The sequence below is a fragment of the Nyctibius grandis genome, chromosome 7, assembly GCF_013368605.1.
Source record: "Nyctibius grandis isolate bNycGra1 chromosome 7, bNycGra1.pri, whole genome shotgun sequence".
NCBI classification, from domain to species: Eukaryota; Metazoa; Chordata; class Aves; order Nyctibiiformes; family Nyctibiidae; genus Nyctibius; species Nyctibius grandis.
In genome coordinates, this window is record NC_090664.1 from 3,383,866 (window position 1) to 3,406,761 (window position 22,896).

At 37.4% G+C, this 22,896-nt stretch overlaps 1 protein-coding gene across 2 annotated transcripts in view; it reads right to left on the reverse strand.

Moving 5' to 3' along the window:
- SEPTIN7 (septin 7) overlaps positions 1–22,896 on the reverse strand; it is a 64,186-nt gene that overhangs the window by 4,871 nt on the left and 36,419 nt on the right. Inside the window, exons 2-10 of one of the 2 annotated variants that reach the window (XM_068404642.1) lie at positions 22,380–22,486; positions 15,997–16,097; positions 15,275–15,409; positions 12,582–12,699; positions 10,699–10,791; positions 9,391–9,487; positions 7,279–7,330; positions 5,902–6,027; positions 1,521–1,541 (exon numbers count right to left, since the gene is read on the reverse strand). In XM_068404642.1, coding sequence (XP_068260743.1) covers positions 1,521–1,541; positions 5,902–6,027; positions 7,279–7,330; positions 9,391–9,487; positions 10,699–10,791; positions 12,582–12,699; positions 15,275–15,409; positions 15,997–16,097; positions 22,380–22,486 — 850 coding nt within the window. The remainder of the gene's footprint in view (positions 1–1,520; positions 1,542–5,901; positions 6,028–7,278; positions 7,331–9,390; positions 9,488–10,698; positions 10,792–12,581; positions 12,700–15,274; positions 15,410–15,996; positions 16,098–22,379; positions 22,487–22,896) is intronic. The other variant, XM_068404643.1, reaches the window with a different exon arrangement.

A 22,896-nucleotide genomic window follows, 5' to 3' on the forward strand; every position in this document is an offset into this window, starting at 1 on the left:
GATGATTGAAACATAATTAGCAACCTCTATTTTGATTCAGAATTTGCTACTGAAGGAATGGAGGTTATGTATCAGACATAGATAAGATGTTTTGACTACTAACTGCTCCTTTTATCCTTACTGCTTGCCCGTTTTCAACAACTAACCCTACAGTGAAAGTAATCCATGTCATAGGAACTCAAGGCCATATGAACTTGTTCTTCAAATACCAGTATTTTTAAGGGTGCTTTAAAGGTGACAATTTGGAGTGGCAAGGAGGGAGAAAATGGCATTTCCATTAAAAAAAAAAATCTGAATCTGAACTAAGAGTTGCAAAGCTTGATTTGGTGAGTAAAATGTTGTACAGCACACGGAACTGAAACTGATCTTCAGTGTAAAGTTTACTTTAGCCATTCAAAAGGCCAACTGCTAGCAACTTTTGTCAAGGAAAAAAAATTGGTTAAACACAGGTGAAGGACAATAATACACAAAAACAAGAAGAAAATGAAAGAAGAGGTGAGTAGCAGTACTTGTGGAAGCTAACGAGCTGCCAAAACAAGAGGATTTTCTTGTTGTTACCTTTTAGAACTGTAAAGTTCTCAAATGTATCTGCTCTTCAAAAATTAACCTAGAAAGTAGATCTGAATACTGAGGAATCATTGCTGCATTTCTACAGACTTGGGAGGGGAGCAGAAACGTCCTTCTGTTGACAACCTAATAATCTAATGGGGACATCACGCGAGCTGTGTTTGAGAAAGTGGTAAAAATCAGTGGGCGCAGAAAATTTGATAAACTAGCGAGCATTTACAGCTGAGAGCTTTACAACACAGGTCACAACTGGTTTTGTTAGGTCTTAACTACGTGACGTGGGTAAATGCACATCACCCTGTATTTCAGGATAAAACTATACAAGGGGCTTGAACAAAAAAAAGAGCTAAAGGAAAAAAAACACCAAACCACTAAACAGAGATATAAAACATTTAACTGATTTAACAGGACATGTGTTAGAAGAGCCCTCTAAATTAATCTGCAAAAATGAAAAATTATTCTAGATAGGCGCAAAGTGGAACCTCTGCGAGCCAGTAGTAGGATAAAACCATGGTCAGAAAAGATTCAAGTAACTAATTCCCCAGCCCAACAAAGAGTTGTAAATTTACAGATAAGGATGAAAATTCCACTAATTCTTTATAAGCATCTCTATAAACATGATGGAGCTATAGATAGAAGCTGGGGGAATTTAATCATTTATGCACATTATTGTTGAAATTTGACCAAATTTGTCTTGAGGCTTAGCCGAAGAGTTTCTAAAGAGGATGGGGATTTACAGAGATATTTGTCACTGAAAGTATTTATAACTTCCTAAAGTTTACATTAGCACAGCTTCAGAAGAAAAAAAAAAACTGCTAGGGAAAAAAACCCAATGCCAAGAGTTGGATAACAGGAAATTGTTTTAAATTTGAAACATTAAACAGTGAAACTCTCTTTGTGTTTAAAGAAATTTTGTCTTTAAGTTTTTTGGAAAAATTTAAATGACCACTTACATGCCTTCAACTGTGTCAAATCTAAAAAACAAAAAATACAGAGGCTTAGCTTAGCATGCTTAAATAAAACCACAAAACCAAAAAGCAATAATTTAAAAAGTAAATTCATTATTAATAGATTCCTAAAGCTAATTTTGTGCTCCCCCAAAAGCAAATTTTTCACAGTAAAAGGAAAGACTGTTAGTTAAAGCTCGTTATATTTATTTCAAATTCAGTTAGTAAATCACTACACCACGTAAATATTAATGTAGGTTTGATGTGCAAATACTTCCAGGAATCGCTTCCCTAGCATACGGATGCTTTTAAAGCGATTCTAAAAATTTGAGTGACACGAACAACCACTTGTTTAAACAAGTCTGCGGAACCCAATGCCGTATCGAGGCTTATCTGTTCATTTAAAAAAATTGTCACCTAGTAAAGGAAGTTATATTGAAACCCCACGACCGTTCCTGTGCTACAAAAGGAGCACCCGGTCTCACCCGCGGCTCCAACGTCACCTCCCCAGGGCGTGATGCTGACCCCCACTACAGGAGGGGGAAAAAAATGCTGAAAACAAGATTCTGATTTTAAGTCTCACCATACAGTAAGATGGGCTTAATAACAGTGGAACCATTTCACAGAATTTGCTAAGAACATAGGCAAAAGGAGTTAGAAGCAGTCTAAGCTAAGCAGTTAGAAGGACCTGTGCGTTGTGTATTTTGTTACCTGTGTGACAGGTTATTGAACAGACCAGGGGATGGATAAGGCTCATCTTTACAGTGTACAATACGACTTTGAATAAAATGAGGTTTTGCTTTTAAACTCACTGAAGGTATCAGCTTCACACAGCAAACTGAAAAGATTTCTCAAATTAAAAATTTTAAATTTCAGAGCAAATGTCAGTTTTTGCACGTCATGTAGTACACGTGTGAAATTACAATTACCATGTAGTTTGAAGAGACAAGTTATCCATATATGTGAAAACTACCCTTGACATTTTATTTTTTTAATGGATGGGATGATGTTAAAAATTTGAAGAAATCACACACTAAACCTAAAGCACAAAAAAGCTACATAATCATGGAAAATACATGCTTTGGATTGCTCTTAGGTCAATGAGTTACTTGTAGAACAGTCAATTAGAGCTTCACCAAATCGAAGGAGACAAAATGGAGAGAAAATTATCAACTGGACAGAAGAAACTGCTTCGATCCATCTGCACAGTATTATTAAAACTTGTAGCACATCTATTTGTTTTCATATTTGCATTTTTGTTCAAAGAAATATGTTAACAGTTGCACGAAAAACAAACACCTGCTAAGAACATAAAAATACAGCTGTTTACAAAAGGTCAGTCCAGTCTCCAACAGCTGCCAGTAGGAGATACTTCGGGAAAAGTGCAAAAATCATGTACATCTCTTCCGTGTACCCCCCCCCAGATTACAAAAGAGGAATTTCCAGAGCCAGAGGTTGTATCTGTGTTTAACAGTATGCTTGTAGTACCACCAGATAGCATCAGAGCGCTTCTCCATTCTCATACAGAGATATGGCATCTCTCTCCCATGAAAGCATCACATTACCAGAGGACACGTCAAATATTGCTCCGGTTTGAGACACAAACACTTCTTTCAAAAGGCAAGCATAATATTCCCAAGGGGATGCACAGATAAACTGTTAATATCTTCCCTCTTTCCATTAGTTTCCAGAAAAACATACAGTTATTAGGAAAATTCTTTCTATGCTGCTTCAACTATGCTAGATTCAAAACTACGAAAACACATTGAAGCCAAAAAAGCATGTTAAACCTTAAAAAAAAAAGCTGCAACTAGACATATGGATAAAGGTAACAAGACAAGAATAGCATCAGCTGCTTCCTGAGCAGCACATGCATTCAACAATTGTATTTATGTACTTCACAGAATCACAGAATCAACCAGGTTGGAAGAGCCCTCTGGGATCATCGAGTCCAACCATTGCCCTGACACCACCATGTCAACTAGACCATGGCACTAAGTGCCATGTCCAGTCTTTTCTTAAACACCTCCAGAGATGGTGACTCCACCACCTCCTTGGGCAGCCCCTTCCAATGGCTAATGATCCTTTCTGAGAAGAAATGTTTCCTAATGTCCAACCTGACCCTCCCCTGGCAAAGCTTGAGGCTGTGTCCTCTTGTCCTATCACTAGTTGCCCGGGAGAAGAGGATGACTCCCACTCCACTACAACCTCCCTTCAGGTAGTTGTAGACTGCAAGTTGTAGACTACTTAAGTCACCCTATGTTTGGAGGAACAAAATATAAGGAAAGGTTCAAAATATTTCTTAAAAGTTTTCCACTAGATTTTTCCATCTTTCAGATGGCTGAATCGAACAAATTGGGATGATCTATTTCTTCTCTTGGAAAAAAGAAAACCTGATAGCTAAGAGCACCAGTTGTATTTATTCACCTCCAAGCTGCAGTGCTGCAGTGTTCTGAGCGACAGATTTCTTACGGAGAAAACTGCTCCAAAAGGCACTTTTACCTAAAAATATTCAGGTAGGACAGAAGAGATGGCAGGAGATGCAGAAGTAAGCATGCTTCAGAAAGCAGAGTAAGTCTAGACCCTCTTAGCATGAATTCTAGCTAAAAAGGAATCTTGGCAATGGCATCAGCAACTGACTGTGGGGGGGAATGGACAATGGGAAAACAGCTTTGAAAACTTCTGGTAAATGTTATGTTTGCAATATGGGAATAAAAAATTTTAAAAAATCACTGTGTTATTCTTTTTAAAAAGAACACCAATCCTTACTTAAATTAGGTGACAGACTGAGTCTGTAGGTGCAGACTAACATAAACCTAAGCAGGCACAAATCAAAAAGTGGTGAGTGTTATCACTAAAAGTAAGATGTTCCTAAATCTGAGGAAAACATACTAAGATTTAGAAAGGTATAAAAAATAGTATTAAACAACAAAAAAAATAAAAATCAAAACAACTTCCTCTCATATCCAAAATTGCTATGAAAAAGTTTCACTTTTCAGTACAGTAATAGCAAATAATAGTACAGTAAAAAGTCTAGTAACAGTAAGTTAGAAGTGCTGGAGGAAATGCAGAATTTTCTGTTCTGGGCTACTATTAATACACTATCAAAGAGAAAGCTGGCTCAAGCTCTTGTGCTCAAGCACATTTTCTTCCCCGATGTGCCCACCTGCACTGTTCTGTTCTCAAATGTGCAAACTACCTTACATGTCCCGTCCCCCCCCTCAATTTTTTGCACAGTGACTACCTCATTTAGTAATTTCAGTTCTTAAAACTCCTCCTTCTCCCTACCATCAACACTGTACTGTTATGAGGACAAGTGTAGCTTGAGAAATATTTTATTATAGTTGTTACACGCATTCAGAACCCTTGAGATGCAAGTCAGGGATAAGACCCATGACAGTGAGAAGTAACCCCTGTGTTATGGATACACATATATTTGATGACTATTCTTTTTAAGACTTGACCTCACTACAACCTTTATCTAAATTTAAGTACATTTTTGAAGAGTTGCTATAACTGACATATACTATTATATTTTTTGTCAAAGCTGAGCAGGGAAGTCTCATGCAGGTTCACACTAGACGAAATTAAATCATGTCCACTTAAATCATTCCCTCACAGCCACTTTTGAAGCATTAAGGTAGTGTCAAATAGACTCTTCTTTAGTGAAAAATGGCTTTGTAGCTGTCATACAGATGGGAATAGCAGATATTTGCATCTAATTTCAGGGATCTTTTTCATAAAGAATAGCTGTAATTTGGCATATCATTAGCTGAATGGAATAGTACCCTATATTTTGGTTGAGAAATTTGTATTTAAATATAGTACAAATAAAAGAGTATCACTATTAATTATTTAATCGCTAATTATTGTTGATACAGTTGATAAATGCATAGCAGGAAAAATACTTAAGAGTGTAGCTACACAATGCAGAATACAGTAGAGCCTACTTTTAAATCTTCCAATAACTTCATCAGGTTGGCAAACAACTTGCTGTCAGAGGTCATTAAAATGACACATTAGGGTTAAAAAAAAAAACCCAGCAACAATAAAAACCAAAACCCCTGCACTGCAACTCTCCTCTCACAATAGATGAAGATGTTGCAATAATTTCTCTGCCGTGATAAGCAACGATAGAAGTTGCCAGTGAAACAGAAAAACCCAAATCCTAGAGCAAACGAGAAGTGTACAGTGTTCAGACCACAACCCAGGGAAGAGGCAACTGACTGGAGGATAAATATAAAAACCACCACCCCAAAAAACCCCAAACCAAAAATCCCACCACACATACACAAAACCGACCAACAAAAAAAAAAAAAACAAACAACCCAAACCAAACACTAAAGCAAAAAGATTAAAATGTCATACAACCTTATCAAGGACTTACTTTGTTAGCTGCCCTTTATTTTTGTTGTTGTCAACACCGTTGTATGTAACAGCTGCCAGTTTTCTGCTTCTGTAGTTCTCATAATGTACATTGTTAGTGACATCCTTCAGGTCCTGCATATGAGTTCTGTCAATAAGGGTAATTTATCAGCTTAGTACACAAATACAAAGTACTATCTGAAAAATCACTCCATGTTCATTTTGCAGATTGACTTAATTAAATTATACCCCTCCACTAATGTCCCAATCCCCACAATGCTGTCATTCTTCCATTTCCATTAGAGCTGTCAAGACAGCAAAGTCGCAGAAATACCAGATTATTTTGCACTGAACTATCTCAAGTTTGCAGTATTCACAGAATCACAGAATCAACCAGGTTGGAAGAGACCTCTGGGATCATCGAGCCCAACCATTGCCCTGACACCACCCTGTCAACTAGACCATGGCACTACGTGCCACGTCCAGTCTTTTCTTAAACACCTCCAGAGATGGTGACTCTACCACCTCCCTGGGCAGCCCCTTCCAATGGCTAATGACCCTTGCTGAGAAGAAATGCTTCCTAATGTCCAACCTGAACCTCCCCTGGCGAAGCTTGAGGCTGTGTTCCTCTTGTCCTATCACTAGTTGCCTGGGAAATTGTATGTTGTTTTCTGAATCTGGTGACGTTCTGAAACTGTGAGACTTCCCCCAATTTCAAACATCAACTTACAGGACTAATCTGTGGATAAACTTTCCAGTATTTGGAGAACAGATATGAAAACTGTGTATTACTACTGTAGCAGGTATGCCAAAGCATGTCAGGCAAGAAACAAGAAGCAAGCCAAAACTTCCTAGTTTCTATTTTTTAAGTCTGCAAAAGCTAAAAGTAAAGTTCAAGATTAAGATAAAAACATTAGCTTCCTTTAATAGTTTTCCATTGTCAGCCTGGAGAAATGCAAAGCTTAATAATCAAGCTAACAGTTGTAACAGCAGATGTTACTGAACTGCTATGAGTACAGGACTCAGTGCCTAACACAACCAAGCACAGGCAGTCTTGCTTTAGACAACTGCAGCACTGAAAATTAAAAAAAAAAAAAAATACCTACAACTAAGTATACATCAGCACTAACAGACAACTTGGGTTCCTATGGTTTATTACAATTTTTAAGAACAAGTAATCACAAAGTAAAGAGAACTATTAAAAAAAATCATTACCACTACCACTGTTTGCAAAATATGTGGTTAAATAAGATGTCATAAAGTGTAAGATACTGTTTACAATTAAAAATATGAGGGTTAATATGAACTCACTAGCTCAAATCCTTTTTTCTCTGCAATATATGACTTTCCAGTCTCTCAGACATACTGGAAAACTTCATGTTACCTGTAAGTTACTTACCTTATCAACATGTTCCTCAGAATTGTGAAGTCACAGTGTTCACCGTTTTCAACTATAGAAAGAGGTAAATTTTTGTTGAGACGCCAACCAAAATATGTGCTTTACACAGAGGTCAGGCTTTTAGGTGTCACCAATCTCCTACGTTCATTCCAACAACAGAATACTTCCAGCCCTTCCTTACTCAACCAGTGTGTGTGTAAACAGTAGGAGAGCATTAACAATATATCAATATATCTTACCAGCAAGTTCCTATGCTCCCCTGAGCCATACTGGCAAACTGTCCTCCAAGTCAGTACAGCACAATAAGCTACCGCAACAAAAACACAGTTTTGCCAGTTTAACCAACTTTCTGATACTTCGGAGGCCCTGACAGCAGAGTTGTACAATTAAGGATCAGATACTAACCAAAGACCTCGGTCTAGATCCAGCTAGATCCAAACCCTGCAGAAGACAGACAATCTATTTCTCCCTGCCCCATGAAATGACTTGCAAAAGTCTTAATTTTAATGTGGATTTAGTTCTTTACTAACTAAGCAAAGGAAGGTCATATATTTGATTGTATGTGCCTGCCTACAGACCAAAAGAGAGGGCTGGCAGCTGTCCTTAGATGCCACCTATTGCAGCCGTGCCTATCAGCTCATTACTGTAGAAGAGCCTGATGCTGAGAGTAGCATTTCCCTGATAGATAATTAAATGACACTGTAGAAAAATGCACACCCCAGAACGCTCTGGCGTGCAGAGAAGGCAACACACAAAGCTCTTGGTGCTCACAAAAGAAAGGCACGAGGCAGGTTCCAATGTGCCCCTGAAACAGAGATGGACATTTTCACGGGAAAAAGGAAGAAAAACAGGATGAAGGATTTAAAATAACCCAAGTAAGTTCAGTGTTCATCTTGTATCTGCACTCCTGCATTATTTTATTCCATGGTTTTACACAAACTGGTAAGTTCTGCTCCAACAGGACATGAAGTCATACTCCCCAAAAAGCATCATCTCCGAGTATTCCGTCTGTAGCCGACAGACTGAAAGCCACTTAAAGAGGGGCCTTTTACTCAGGCTGCACTTCTTCCCTTCCAAAAGCTGTACAACCACAGGAGTGGGAAACATGTATGAATTTTATTCGAAAATAAAGAAAAGCAGCACCATTTTGTACATTTCCAAATGCTAATGTAAGAGCCTTAAAATAAAGCTTGATCCTCTCTGGTGCAGCTGGGTTTTTACTTTCTGCCAAACCTCATTTCCTGCCAGACATACACTTCAAAGTGCTACAGCACTTCTCTTTAAAGTACTGGTCCACACTCTGCCTGGTGGTTGGGGTTTTTTTTTTTTGTCTATTTTACTCTGCATCAAATTTATAGCCCATTGCCCTTGGAAAGCAGAAATAGTGAGGGGAAAAAAAAAATTCTCTTTATTGAATACATGCACACTACAAGGAAAAAGTTCAATGATCATGGAAAAACTGTTTTATAGTGATTGTTTCACTACACAGCATGGTGCAAGCTTTATTTTTCATGTGCCATTTGAAATAAGTGACCAGCGTTAAAGCACAAGCCAGGAGAACATGCAGTTATCTTCAAGCCTCTGTAACAGTAGAAAGTAAGTTTTAAATTAATTTTTAAAAAAAGGAATTATCAAAAGTATTCAATTCATTACCAGGTACCTTCCTGTTGCTACACTTCAGTGATTAAGACTCAGATGTTTTTGGGGGAAAAAAAAAGTTTTCCCAGAAACTTTAAATTGAATTTACTCTCATCAAGCTGATTATTAACATTTATACTGTGAATATTCTAGAAAGAAGAATTTAAGAAATAGTTTTTATATGACAAAATCAAAATAAGAATGCTAGTAAACAGTTGTATTTTAAGCCTCATCATCAACTGCAGTAAGTTACTACAGGTTTTACAACTCCTCAGGGAGGCTTTAACAGGAATCTGCTTGCAAAGTTACATGTTGCTGAACCTCGACCTTGTTTCAAGACTGTCAGAATAACAAAATGGTATATTCAATACATTTCCAGACCAAAGCACATTCAAATTAAGTATTTCAAACACTTCAAGTACAGACTAATGTCTAGTAAGTTTTAAATAGATAAAAATAATGAGAAAGCCTTACCTTCTGCAACACCCCATGGGTACTGCCTTCCTCTAACTCTCTTGCCATTGACCTCAATGATCGTATTACTACCTACCACAGCAAGAGGTAAACGGTCCTACAAGATAAAGTATTACTTTAAAAATCAAATTTTCTACTGCCAAAAGATACCGAAAGCATGCCCGTGTATAAACCTGACGTAAGGTAGCTCGGTGCTCTAACACTGCAATGCAGCTTCCCCAAACTGCAAGAATAGTCATGTTTGCTGACCTCTGTCTGGGTTAATGACACACATACCCACACACCCCCCTCTGAAATTCCTTACACTCCTGTATTCTGTACATCTAGCTAAGAAACAGACATTACTGTTACTAAGCAAGCTAAGCAACAGGCAAACCATTTCCTATTTAATCAATTGCACAGTAATTGTTTATCATCATATTCCCACTGGCTACAAGGACTGTTACTTTGACCGGATCCTGTACCCACTTTTCAAAGGGTTTGCCAAAGAACTACTTCAAGTCCTTGTTTTCAGCTGAACCAAGAATCCCTCCAGTGTAACAAGCAACAAAGGAGCCAAGAGCAGCTTCAAGTAGCTGAAAGGAACAATGTACAAAGCCAAGCATTTTGGACTTTTGTCCTGGCTTTTATTCTGCTCTTGTCCTTCAGGCTTAGTCCCAGAATATCTTCCATTTGTGCTATTTGTGTTCTGTCGTAGGTGACTCCTACATTAACAAATGTAAAAGCTCTTACAGGCTGTTAAAGCTACTGAACAAATAGAAGCAAGGCTCAAGAAATGTATATGAGATGGACTTCAGCATAAAAGAACAAACCCAAAAAAACAAGTAAGCAAATAAAAAGCCTTTCAACAGCCTGGCAGCCTTTTTGATTTATTTTTTTTTTTAGTCATTTGTCTCCATTAAGGTTTCAATATATCAATTAGTCAGACAGCTATCAACTAATGCACACACTTTGTGCCACTGCACACCTCTGTCTGAAGGACAATCCTTGCCTCCTTCAAAGCTCACAAACAATGTGGTAGGTGGATAGAAGTCAAATAGGAATGAAATAAAACAAAGTGATCTTTTACGAGTTTATTAATGAGCATTCTAGTGCTCTCATTCTGAATTTTAGCCATTAAAGGGCTTAAGTCATCTGTCTGAGAAGACTGTCATTCATTGCCACTGCTGAGGAACAGTGACTCTTAGAATAGCTTTACATCAGATTTTTAACTTCTAAATATTTTGGTGGGTTCTTCAATAACGACAAAATGCTTTTCCCTCTCCACCCTCCACCCTTGTAAGCGTTTTTCAAAAGAAAATTCTTTACCTTTATCTTTTTAACAATCTTATTTTCTTCTTCATCATCTGTTTCTGGAAATTCATATATTTTAATTTTGTGTTCTTGGATTTCTTTCATTATCTAAAATCAAAAATATGTTATTTGCTTGAGGGATTCATACTTTGCAATAACTCAATTTATTTTTTGCTGCAATGTGGTTCTCTTTTTGTTTATTTCTAAGATCCCTGCATATTAAGGTGACATGTTACATCATAAAACTTGCACTTAACAACATCAGGTGATCCCAACGGATTATGAGCACGACCAGCTCTTCTTAGCCAGAAGACAGGTTCAGAGCCAGAGCCTCACAATTAACAGAATACTATCCATCAGTACAAGGTAGCAAAAATGAATGGCAGCTTTCTAAACTGGGCAAACAGATTTACACTGATGGGAATTCTGTCTGCACAGGCAAAAACTCATACAATACAGCTTAAATTCTCAGACTAGTCTAGCAATTGAGTACCTTAAAAAAAACCTGGACTAGGCAACTGCAGGCATCCTTCAGCCCTCTGAATTCCCACAATAGCTACTGCTGTCACTCCTATTTTCTGTTTCTAGCTCACCTGAGCATCCGTTGCTCGAGGCAGGATCACCTGCCTATTTTAATAGAGCTCGTGACTGATGGACTGACTCTACCGGTTCGTTGTATTGAAAAATATTTGCAAGCACTAATAAAAATTTAAGAATAACTGACAGCGTCATCAAAAATGAGCCTGTACTGCTTTGGTGCCTCATTTGTCTGAAGGGTATTTTTAAAAACAAGCTGATTAGTTTTCCAGAATTTTAGAACAGAAAAATATTAGACCACTTAACTGACAGCTACGCTGCAGAGCTCTGGGGAATATTTCTGGTTCATGGGTTTGCAATCTTGTAAGAACATTAGTTTCCAATTAATGCAAGGACTTATTTTCAAAGTTTAATTTGGGAAAGTCTCCCCCCTATTTAATATAAACTCATTGATAAAGCTGCTTATATATCAAGAAATACTCTGCATTCTATCATTTTTTCCTTCTTTACAAAAAAACAACCCATGAAATTCAACCAAAACAGATTTCAGGTCTATAGCACCTTGCTTAAGTTTTTCCAAGGCAAAAAAAAAGGTCCTTTAGTTTTTAGTCTTAAATCAAGAGCTTTGCACACAGCATCTCTTAATGCCAACTCTTTTCAGAACCTGTGTTCTTCTAAACTAGGACTGGACACAGTTCAATAAAACGAACTTCATGCCTTGTCTTGTCCTGTTCTGGGTCCTCCATACAACACAGCAAAGCCTAAATGTTCCACTCTGATTATATAGTTGAAATAAAACATAAACCACTTGGAGACATTAATATCAAATTTATTCTACAAATACAAAGAAATTATATCAGTTGTATCCATGTTAGAATTATCTCATAATCTTTAAAATGCATTACCACAGCCCAAGACTGAACAGGTATACTGATTCACATCTAATACCAGAGGCATTTTTAATAAATACAGTGCATCGACACAACAGTGAATACCACAATACAGTCAATAATACTGTAATACTGTTAAATACCTTTTTTTTTAATCCAAACACACAACTTCTGTTAGGCACCTATATCTTGAAAGCTCCCTTCCTCCCTTTCTGATTTTTATCTCAGCAGTGAATTATTTCACTTGCCAAGAATCATACTACACTTGAAACCTCTTCCCCTGAGGACAGAAACAAGATTATTTCACCAAGAAATATAATTAAATCTAGAGATATAAATTACTCAGCTTTGCTGTCTCAAGTCGTTGCTTCAGGGTTCAAACTTTGCATGTAAGAAGTTAAATCTCACCATTTCCATAGGGACCAACTTACTAAATTATCCCATCTTGTAAATATTAATCTTTCAACTCACCTGTTTTTTAAACTGTTGGCATTCCTCGGGTGTAAGTGTGTCTGCTTTGGCAATAAGTGGAATGATATTCACTTTTTCATGCAGGCGCTTCATAAACTCTATATCCAAAGGCTTAAGTCTGAAAGACAGCATTAGAGCTTTGCAATTTATATTAATTAAACAAGAATGTACAAATGATTCAAGATTTGTCCTGTCAACTACTCTTAAGACACTGATTTATGAGTGATAGATGTTTGAATGAAATTCAGAAGGCTACCTGCAACTGCTACAGGAAATCCCCCAGCACTGGACAATACCAGAGGAATAAATCACAAATGAACGTTACTAGTAGTCATGAGACTTCTGCTAGGTGAAATTACACTCATTTAAGCAAGTGGTAAGAACTCTCCTACGAAGGTAGTAAAGCTCGAGTCATTAGTTGGAAGATAGCCCCAATTTAAAGCCTGACTCTTGTGAATCATGCTCTGTTCACATACCCAAGTTTCAGTTTCTGAAAGTCACGTTTATTTGTATGCTTCTTCCTCAGAGTGGGCTGTGAGTTTTTTTTTTTATACATTAAATTGCTGAACACCATTAACTGTGGCCTGTACACAAATGAAGGAGAAATATCTCCTCTGTAAATCACTGTGTATAACAAAAAGACCATTATGAAAGTGGATGACAATGACATAAAAACTAAAATGCCCACCATATGGGTACATAAAAAAACCACTGATGTGGGTCAAAGTGGTCAATATTTCCTGCTTGCTAAAGCAAAGCCACAGAGGTTTTGACGCATTAATGCTTCAGAATTACAGCAAGTTTAGTCAGGCTTAAAGGATGCACTTAAAGGATTTAACAAGATTATTTCTCATATAAAAGAAATTAGGATTAGCAACACTAAAACCAGATTAATTTGGTACTCAAATTTATCTTCTCCAAGTCATATACACACATATACAAAAGAAAAAAGAAAACGTTAAAGAATATATACGTAACTTCAATTTAATATTTTCTACCTGCCACCAAAATTCTAAGCTTTGTTTTAAGGCATAAGAACAAACAGAAGTAAGTCCACCTACAAATGCTTTAATTCAATGTAAATACAATCATGCATTATTAAGAGCGCAGAGTACGCTACTCGGCGGGTTACATGTGCTGCTGTCTGCACAGGAAGCGTGACCGAAGACTGCACCAGGTAGGAAGTGAGCAACATCCTTTCAGAGAAGAGAGTATCTTAAAAGAGGAAATGAATGCTAACAGCAGCACCAGTTTTCTCCGTGCTCCATTCATCTCCTTAATCAGATGACAATTCCAAGCATTTACTCCAGTAATTGAAAGACACTATGCAAACCTAGCTCAGCTTTACACTTTCTCCTCTCCCACCAAGAATAACATGAAATACCTTTAAGAAGGAACACACTTTTCTAGCTTTTAGCCTTACAAATTCAGTGACCAAAATTTAATTTATCTGAAGCATTACCTCTATTTTTCCTCACAAACAATTTGTACCTCCCGCTGGTTTAGAAAGTTTTAAGAAATAAGGGCAGGGCAGGGGGTGGGGGTGGAGGGAAGACAAATGTTTTTTGAAGAATCTGAAAGTTATGCTCAAAAAAGATTGGCTAACACAAGGAATGGATCTTTTCCCTTTATTTAAATAACATTTTGATTTTGCACACTAGTAAAACAGTATATGCCAAGGATTCAAGTGTTTCATTTAAAACTGACAATGCATGTTGAGCAAAACTGACATTACAAACATGCATGTTGAAGAACAAAAAAAAAAAAGTTAAGGGAAGTCTACAAAACAAAAACTCTTCTCCACCCTCCAATATTTCTTTCCAAATTTGACAGAGCTCTGTCTAGTTCAAAATTATTAGAACCAATCTGATGCTAGCTACAGAAGCTGAGTGTAATGCACAAGCTGGCATTTTTCACTGCCTGAGGAATACTCCTCAGATTCCTTCATTATTCCCTTCAGCAAGTTCTACTACTTTTGACCCATACAATAGAATAGGCTACTTATCTTCTCCTCCTTCGGGCTTTGAAGGTATAACTGAAGAGTCTCTGACAGATTTAATCAGTTATAATACAATGATAACATGCTAAGCAACCAATTCCAGATATAGTCAGCCTGCATCTAACACTGTGGAAATGCAGTTCTCGCTCTCCACCACTAGATAGAAGTCTGATCAAGTTAAAAACTCAGCAGAATTGGAAGATTGCATAATAACTGAAAAAATCCACAATGCCTATATTGGAATTGTCACTAGACAAAGGATGCCACCCCAGGTGAATTAAAGAATGCTTATAAGGATGCATGAAACTTCCCATCTTCAATTTATTATTAAAATCAAAGGGAGGGAGGAAGAGTGGAAAGAAAAAATCCTGTTCCTGAAGTATGAACCAGTTTCTCCTAATGTGAACAAAAGACATACAGATCACAAACAGACCTGGCACTTGTAGACACCTGTGTATTTTTAATTGTTCTAATACTATTTTTCTGTTACGTAATTAATGCGCAATCATGTTTTCTGGTGTTCTAATCTGGCTTGCTGGTGTTGACAAGCCAAAGTAAGCTCATGTTGAAATTAAGTACAGTCTGCAAGTCATTAAGTCAGTCCTATTTGGAACTTTACATAACTAAGAATGCCAAATTTGGATGTTTATCTGAGATAAAAGAGAAAAGAAACATAAAATATACTAATACGAACCCATGTCCTGAAGGAGCAATGAAGTATAAACAACACTGCACTCTGTTATCTGGCATCTGACGTCTGTTCACTCGAGACTCTGCATTCAGGTAGTCCTCGAATTTACTGTCAATGTAGTCAATAACTGGCTGCCAACTGCAGAGGTTACATGAATAAAAACCTGTAAGTTACATCATTTATGTAAAAAAGTCTGTCTTTGCTAAGAAATAAGACGTACACTATTTCTCCATGGCTTGCCTTTTTTTTTTTTTTTAAATTAAGAGACTTCAACACAGCACATTTTAAGTGACCATCTCCTCAACATACAACTGAGTTACACAGCTCCGAAGACACAATCTGTGAGTTCACTGAAAAACCCTTTCAAACACAATCACCTTCATTGTAATAGCATTAAATAGAACACTTAAGAAGAGTAGCCAAAGGAATACACTTTACTGGTCACATCTTGTGACAGCACAGAAGCCTGTGCACTGCATGTGTGGATAAAGAGCCAAATGCTCCATTCACTTCAAAGGGAAAAGCTGACAGCATTTCAATCGAGTTATAAAGGTACTTGGAACTACCTTAGTTAAAGTTTTCAGCTAATTGAAAATTTAAAAGTGTTAATATTTTAACTGAAGATTGAAGTGTGCATTTAAAAAAGAAGTCACAAGGTATTATATCTCACACACACAAAGCACAATTCAGAATTATTGTGGGAGAACATACAAAGAATGTCTTACCAATTACTATTATCCACAGCATCTCCAAATCCTGGTGTGTCAACTATTGTAAGTAGTAACTGAACACCACCTTCTTTGATTAAAACTTTTGACTGCTCAACCTGTAAAATGAATAAGATTAAGTTTTTAGCAATTTAGTCACCCATCTTAAACACTGGGAAAATCATTCAATGACTAAGAAGTCTGACAAAGAATTGCTGACCTTTCTGCTTCAGAGGGATACCGAGTCCGTGTTTTGCTTATAAAATCCCAATACTTTGATAATTATTATGTTTTAAAGAAAAAAAGGGGTCATAATTTAAACAAAGTCAGTGATAAAAGAACCCATCTAAGTATATAGGATATCTTAATATTTTAACTCCTGTCAAAATGGGAAAAAACCCTAACAAACAATACTAATGCCAGTATTAAAAAAAAAAAATGTTCTTAGATATCCAGACATTCTGATAAACCAGGCATTATACTTCATGAAATTACAAACCTCAGTCACTTCAAAGAAAATTACACTTTTCAAAACTAATCCTCCCCCCAAGCACCTTAGACTCTACATTTCTAGTCCTGTTAATGTATTTTTAATAATACATTTATTCTTCAGCCAGTATAATTAATGCTTGGGAAAGGAATCGTAGGCAGTGATGGTTTCCTGTTACAAACAGATTGATATTGGAAGGTAACACAATCTAGCTGCAATCTGCTGAGCTAGACCTCACGTGACCGTAATGGATTGGCTCTGTTAGCTCAGGTCACTGATGGAAACCTGGCTCAGAAGGCAACTGCATCAGCACAAGGCATGGTGCAAGATGTGGGCGTGGGAACGCGTGCCTCCAGTGGTGACCACCCATCTGCAGCGCAGCTCAGTCAGCCTGCAGTAAGCATGTCATCAAACAGATTAAGCATGTCATGACACAGAAAACTTAGGCTACGCAGCAAATGGGCTGCCAACCCCTTCTTTCTACTAATAGTAACTATTGATAACGCAAACGTCAGGTGTATCTGCCTGAGAAAATGCTGTACGCCACTGTCGCAACAGTCTGACCCACAACAGTGAGAAACGACAAACTCCTGTTAGCGTGTTGGCTCTTTCCAATTGCTCACACATTTAATCATAGTTGTCTCCCTGATATTAAGACAATTTCTATTAAATCACTAGTGACTCTTGTTTTCCAGATACAGATTCAAGAAATCAACCGTGCGAGCCATTTATTCAGAGCCACACATTAGCTGGCAGACATTGATGCCACCTTGTTGCTCATTGCTCAACATTTCTTAAGCCTCCTGAACCCTAACTGGGGAGAGAAAAGGAAGTTATATTTAACTAGGCAAGAACATTTAGTAATGAACTTTCAGAGAGAGTAGACACTTGGATAATAAATCCTATCTGCACGGTCTCTTGACCAGCTCAAGGTTTGAGAGAGATCGTATCAACGCTGCTTAAGCACTTGCACATCCCTAGTTACACAGGCGAAACAGACTCTCTCACAGCCACACCTGAACGCTGTTGTAAACACTTTGTAATCGCTGGTTATGTGATGCAACGTAAATCTACAAGATAAATGAACGCTGCAGAAAGTCAAACTAAATACCTCTTGCACAAGCAAAACACTGATTCTAATTCAGAAGAGAATAGAAACACAGAAAACAGTAACTAACTGCAAAGAAAGCTCCATATTTAACCTCTGAGTATCCAGGTTGTTCTTTTTATCTACTCATCAGTAGGGATCCTATCCAAGCCAGATCAATCCCTTTTGCTGCTAGGTCTCAAAAAAATTAACTCAGCTGTACTATGGCTGTCTACAGCATGCAACCATCATGAGCTGGTTCCTCACCCAACAAAAACACAAAAAAACCCCAGTAAGTCCACTTCATAAAACAAGAGTCCCCAACACTGGGCTACCTGGATGCTAGTCACAGAAGAATTCATGGTGGGGTGGACTTCAAGACCACCCAATTCAATCTCCTACTTAAGGAGACCTTACTGCAAGGTTAGGAAGATTTAAAATAAAGAAATAATTAAAAAAAAAAAATACCCATACCCACCAGCCTAAGACACCACCAAGTTACCCTTTCACTAACTGTACAACTCCTCTTTCCAAAAGTGTCCAGTCTAAAACCATGAGAACCTAGGAATAAACGCAGTGCTTTAAAAACTTCAGTTTTAATTGTGGTGAATGTATTTCTCCCCTCTCTAGAGTTCTATGGAGAAGTTTTATTGCACACAGTCAATGCCAGAACTCGAGAGAGTAATCCTCAGACACACAGTCAACTCAGCCAAGTGTTTACTACTCACAAGCTTTAGCCCACAGGATAACTTCTGATTCCTCACGTTCTTTTTGCTATCTTGCATACAGTAACCACAGATCCCTTCTATAACCAAGCTCTCTGCAACTATAAAAACTTGTAACACTTTCAAAATACTAGAGATGATAAAGTTAAGAGCTGTACTCTTGCCAAGTGCTACAAGGTATCAGCTTTATTCTCCAGCACAAAAATTCCCAGCAAGAACCATTAAATTACTAAGCCCTCACAGTGGAATGCTTTTACAAAAGAAGCAATTAATAAAACATTATCTTGAATGTGTGTTTATAACAAAGGAAAAGGAAGGTCAGCAGATCCTCAGAAATGCCACGCCAAACATTTTTCCTGATTCTGTATGCTTGTAAAATGGTAAGTGTGGCTGAATTTGTGAAGTCACCTTCTGACAAATGGCTTGCACTGACTGAATCCCTGCAGATAGTGCTAATACCTTACTGAGTCGTGAGGATCTAAATTTATTCTTACTCTTCATAAATTCATGTAGGTATCTTGCTATCAGAGCGGGGCTTTCAAAAACCTACAGAACAAGAAACATTAGTTGATCAAATTAGATGTCCTGTGCTTGTGTTGTGGACAAACAGACCAATATTCACCATATATTGTAAGTGGTAGAGACTGCTGGTAAGAGACAGTGGCTGAAGAACCTGCCACAAAGCCTCTGTAAAGTTGCATTTTTCTAACCTAAATGGATGTGTCCATACATGGTCAAAGGCACAGAAAGCAGTAACATTTGGAAAAGATCCAGACAATCACTGCAAACTAGTGTCATTCATAGTTAAGCATCCAACTGCATCCTATCATCTGATTTACAAGTATTCCCAAGGGATTCATGGAAAACATTAGTTCAAGTCTTGGAATTTAAAGCTTTTTATTAAAAGTCTCCTGCAAACGGCCATTTTCCCATGCACTCCAGTCAACTGGGTCACACGGGTCTCCTTGGCAGTTCACAGCATTCATGACTTGATGCTTGCTACAGCTTGACTACTTTGAATGGATTAAACAAGCCTTTACCATACTCCATTTGAGAGAGTCAAATAATGATCAGAGAAAATATATTTCAAACCCCATACTTTCTGAAGAAGTTTCCTTTGAATTCACCTGACATCAAGTCACTCACTATTAACTGTTTTTTCATCTTTTCCATGGATTTAATACAAAGGACCTGCCTCACAAAACAACTTCAAACTGCGATTGTTTTCAAGCCCAAAGCACAGTTTGTATTTATCTATGTGAGACACTTACACAATTCCTGATCAGTAAGTTATTCCCACCGTGTAAGAGCAGGCAATTATTACCACCAAGATTTTAGGATGCTCTGGTGGTCTGTCTCATCTCTACCCTACAAAACTCTTGGCATCCTCAATTCAAATGTTTACACTGGCAAAGAGTACAAATCTCATGGATGCAAAGAGCAGCTCCCACTGTTAATTCTTTGATTTTATATCTGACCGGAATCACCTCCACATCATATACATACTTGCCAGCATACACAATTTTCAAAGTTCTAGGGGGAAACAATTTTACTCTCACTTAGACACTGACACTGAAATAAGACCGTTTCAATTTCCTTTTTAAAATGCTACACTGACTGATTTTTCATTCATCACAACAAGTAACTGAAAGCAAAGCAATGTTGCACTGCAAGTATACTCAAACAAAAAAAATAGTCATTAGATAAAGTAAGTACTAGTTTCTAAGGGGGAAGGTGGTCTTTAAATATATTTTATTTCATTTATATTATTTGCTAAGTCATGACAGACCCCAATTCACTACTGAAAATAGTTTTGGCTAGCTCTCGGCCACCCTCAGGCTTTAGCTCACACAGTGGAAGTAGGAAAAAATGCAATGGCTTTTCAGCCAGGGCTCTGCCCAAGCCCTTTCCCCACCCAACCCCTGCCCCTGCCCAGGTTTACATGCCTAAAAAAAAAAAAATATTAAAAAAGAAATAAAGTGAAGCTTCCTGAAAAGTATGAGGATTTTTCTTCAACCAGTAAATTAATAAAAATCAAACCACCTCTGAAGAACTCAAAAGGTCAGGATGGACAGATCATCTAATCTTGCCACCTAACAGATGGAAGTACTTAATTTAGATTCCAGAAGCTACACACACAGTTTTAGTTTAGTTTTTCTTACACTGATCCACCTTTAGCCAGGGTGGGACTGAGTTCTCTATGAAAGACCTGGTGGTTTATTTTTGTTAAGTTTGTGTGTAAATTCTTTCTAGGATTTTTCCCAATTAAAAAAAATCTTCCAATGACAAGGAATCCAACGCACCGTTAAGTTACTTAAACTGTAAGTCAATGAATATAACCTGAATTGGTTTAGCTTCACCTAAACCAATGTGTAATCAACAGTAATGAAATCACACTAAGTCTCTCTTCCAACAAAAAAGTCACTCTTCCACTTTGTCTTCCAACATTCACCAATTATTTCATTAGTAAGTGTATTATACCAGACCTTAGCTATTTGCACACCTTTTCCAAGCCACTTAACATCTCTTTGAAACAGGTACATAAATTCAACCCTTTTAATTAAAATAATGGCCTAATGCCCCTGCTAACAAGCTTTTAAATCCATTTTGTCAGAGTCACTATGGTTTTACATTAAATTGATAAAATAGCCTAACAGACATGACCAAAGCTTGGAAAAAAAAAAAAAAAATTGTTAATCAAACTCAATGTTCAAAAGCTCTCTTCCAAATTAAAAAATTTATATTCTGCAATGAATGCATTTTGTATTAGTATTCAAGACTTCGATGTTGAGCTAACTGACAAGCAATACCATTTAACCTTCTTGGTATGAGCATAGCTAACTTTTTTTCCTGGCCCTCTGGTAATTATTCAGTGTTCTGAGATTGCATTAAAAAAAACCTGCCAAACAAAACCAAACGAAAAACTTCACAAAACAGTAAGGTCAGTGGATCATAGCACTGGAGCACAGTTGATTGATCCCATTGAATAAATAAAAAAAAAAGCATTCAATTTTACAGCTTCTGTGTAGCACCTTGTGTACCCTCCTAACTCAACACAAGGCTTAATCACATTATGGCAACTCTGTAATTGCACAATCACCTCGGCCACAGCTGAGGTGGTCTGAGACTGTCATTGTGCAGCTGGAGGAACTCTGCTGGACAACAGCAGCAATGGGAGCATCCCCAGTCCTCATTTGTATGAAGTTAGATTATCATGAGCTATCTTCACCAAAATCTTGAACGAGTGTCTGACAGGCATCAAGAGTGGTGAATGGAGCTCATGCACCCTTATTCAGCTGCTCTGGAGGCAGAAAATACCCCACTGAAACGTAATGATTTCCTAAACTACCCACAAAATTATTTCATTATTTCTTAGTATAAGAGTTTTTTTTTAATAACCTTTTTATAATACAAAAAGCATGCTCCTTTTCTTGAGAGAAAATATAATTGATCACTAGCAAATTATCACACAGAACAAATGGATCAAGTTCAGTTTTCCAGTCTTTGACTAAATATTTCAGTTGTATCATGCACTTGGAGGAACATCTTTCTCTGTCTATGTAAGTCTAGTGCTTAAAGTCAGCCAGGTTCACCCTAGTCCCAGATACGCTTCAGAACAACAACTTATGATAGGCAAAGAGTGTACCACAAAGGATACAGGCTGCAGAAGAGTGTTGGATGCTTTTACACATTAGATCCTCACACTTAAGTCAAATCCTTTAACATAAGGTTTCTAAAAGCCTGCCTTAAACAGTCTGGAGCACATCTACCTACTTCTACAGATATAACCAATATTTTAATTGATAATAAAACATTCAGTTTCTAAACAGGACTGCAGCCATATGATGTTTCCAAAGTAAAGGCTGCACACAAAGTACTTCACTTCAGGGCTCCCACACTTCAACAGACTACAAGTTTCAGAACCTGGAAGTTTTGTATCGCTAAGGTACACTAAAAGACACACTGAATATTTCTTGGTGGTTCACATCATGGCTAAACTTATTTGAAATATAGGTGCTTATATGACAACTATATCCCCTTATGTTACTAAATTGCAAGTTACACTGTTCAAGCTGAAGTTTTTTTCCCCCAGACATACCTGTACAGTCTTTTTAATTCTGTGTGAAGGACCTGGATACTCTGGGGAATACAATTCTGTTAAGAATAATGAGTTGATTAACGTTGATTTTCCCAGTCCAGATTCACCTGGAAGAAAACAGAACAGTTTCAGTAAAACCAGGAGTATCACACTGAGTACAAACATGATCCACATTTCAAATACTCTTGAAACGTACTACCTGAAAACATGTGCTGCACTTAAGGCTTTAAGAATCTATCATCTTTTCCAATTTCAAGGAAAACCTTGCAAATCCAGCTGTCACTCTTGGATTCTGTAGACGTTTTTCTGATCACATTAAGTACTGAATGCATCCAGCACTTCTCCATCACGACACACAAAGATGATACTGCCCCACACTGAAGAAAATAAAAAACCAAACCAACTGAGATTCTTTTGGTCTAACCCTAAAGCCACAAAAGCTAAAATGAAGTTCCAAAACTATGTGGTTTGCCTGGGAATTTTGTTGTTGTTGGGGCAGGGAAGGGGGATTGCATTT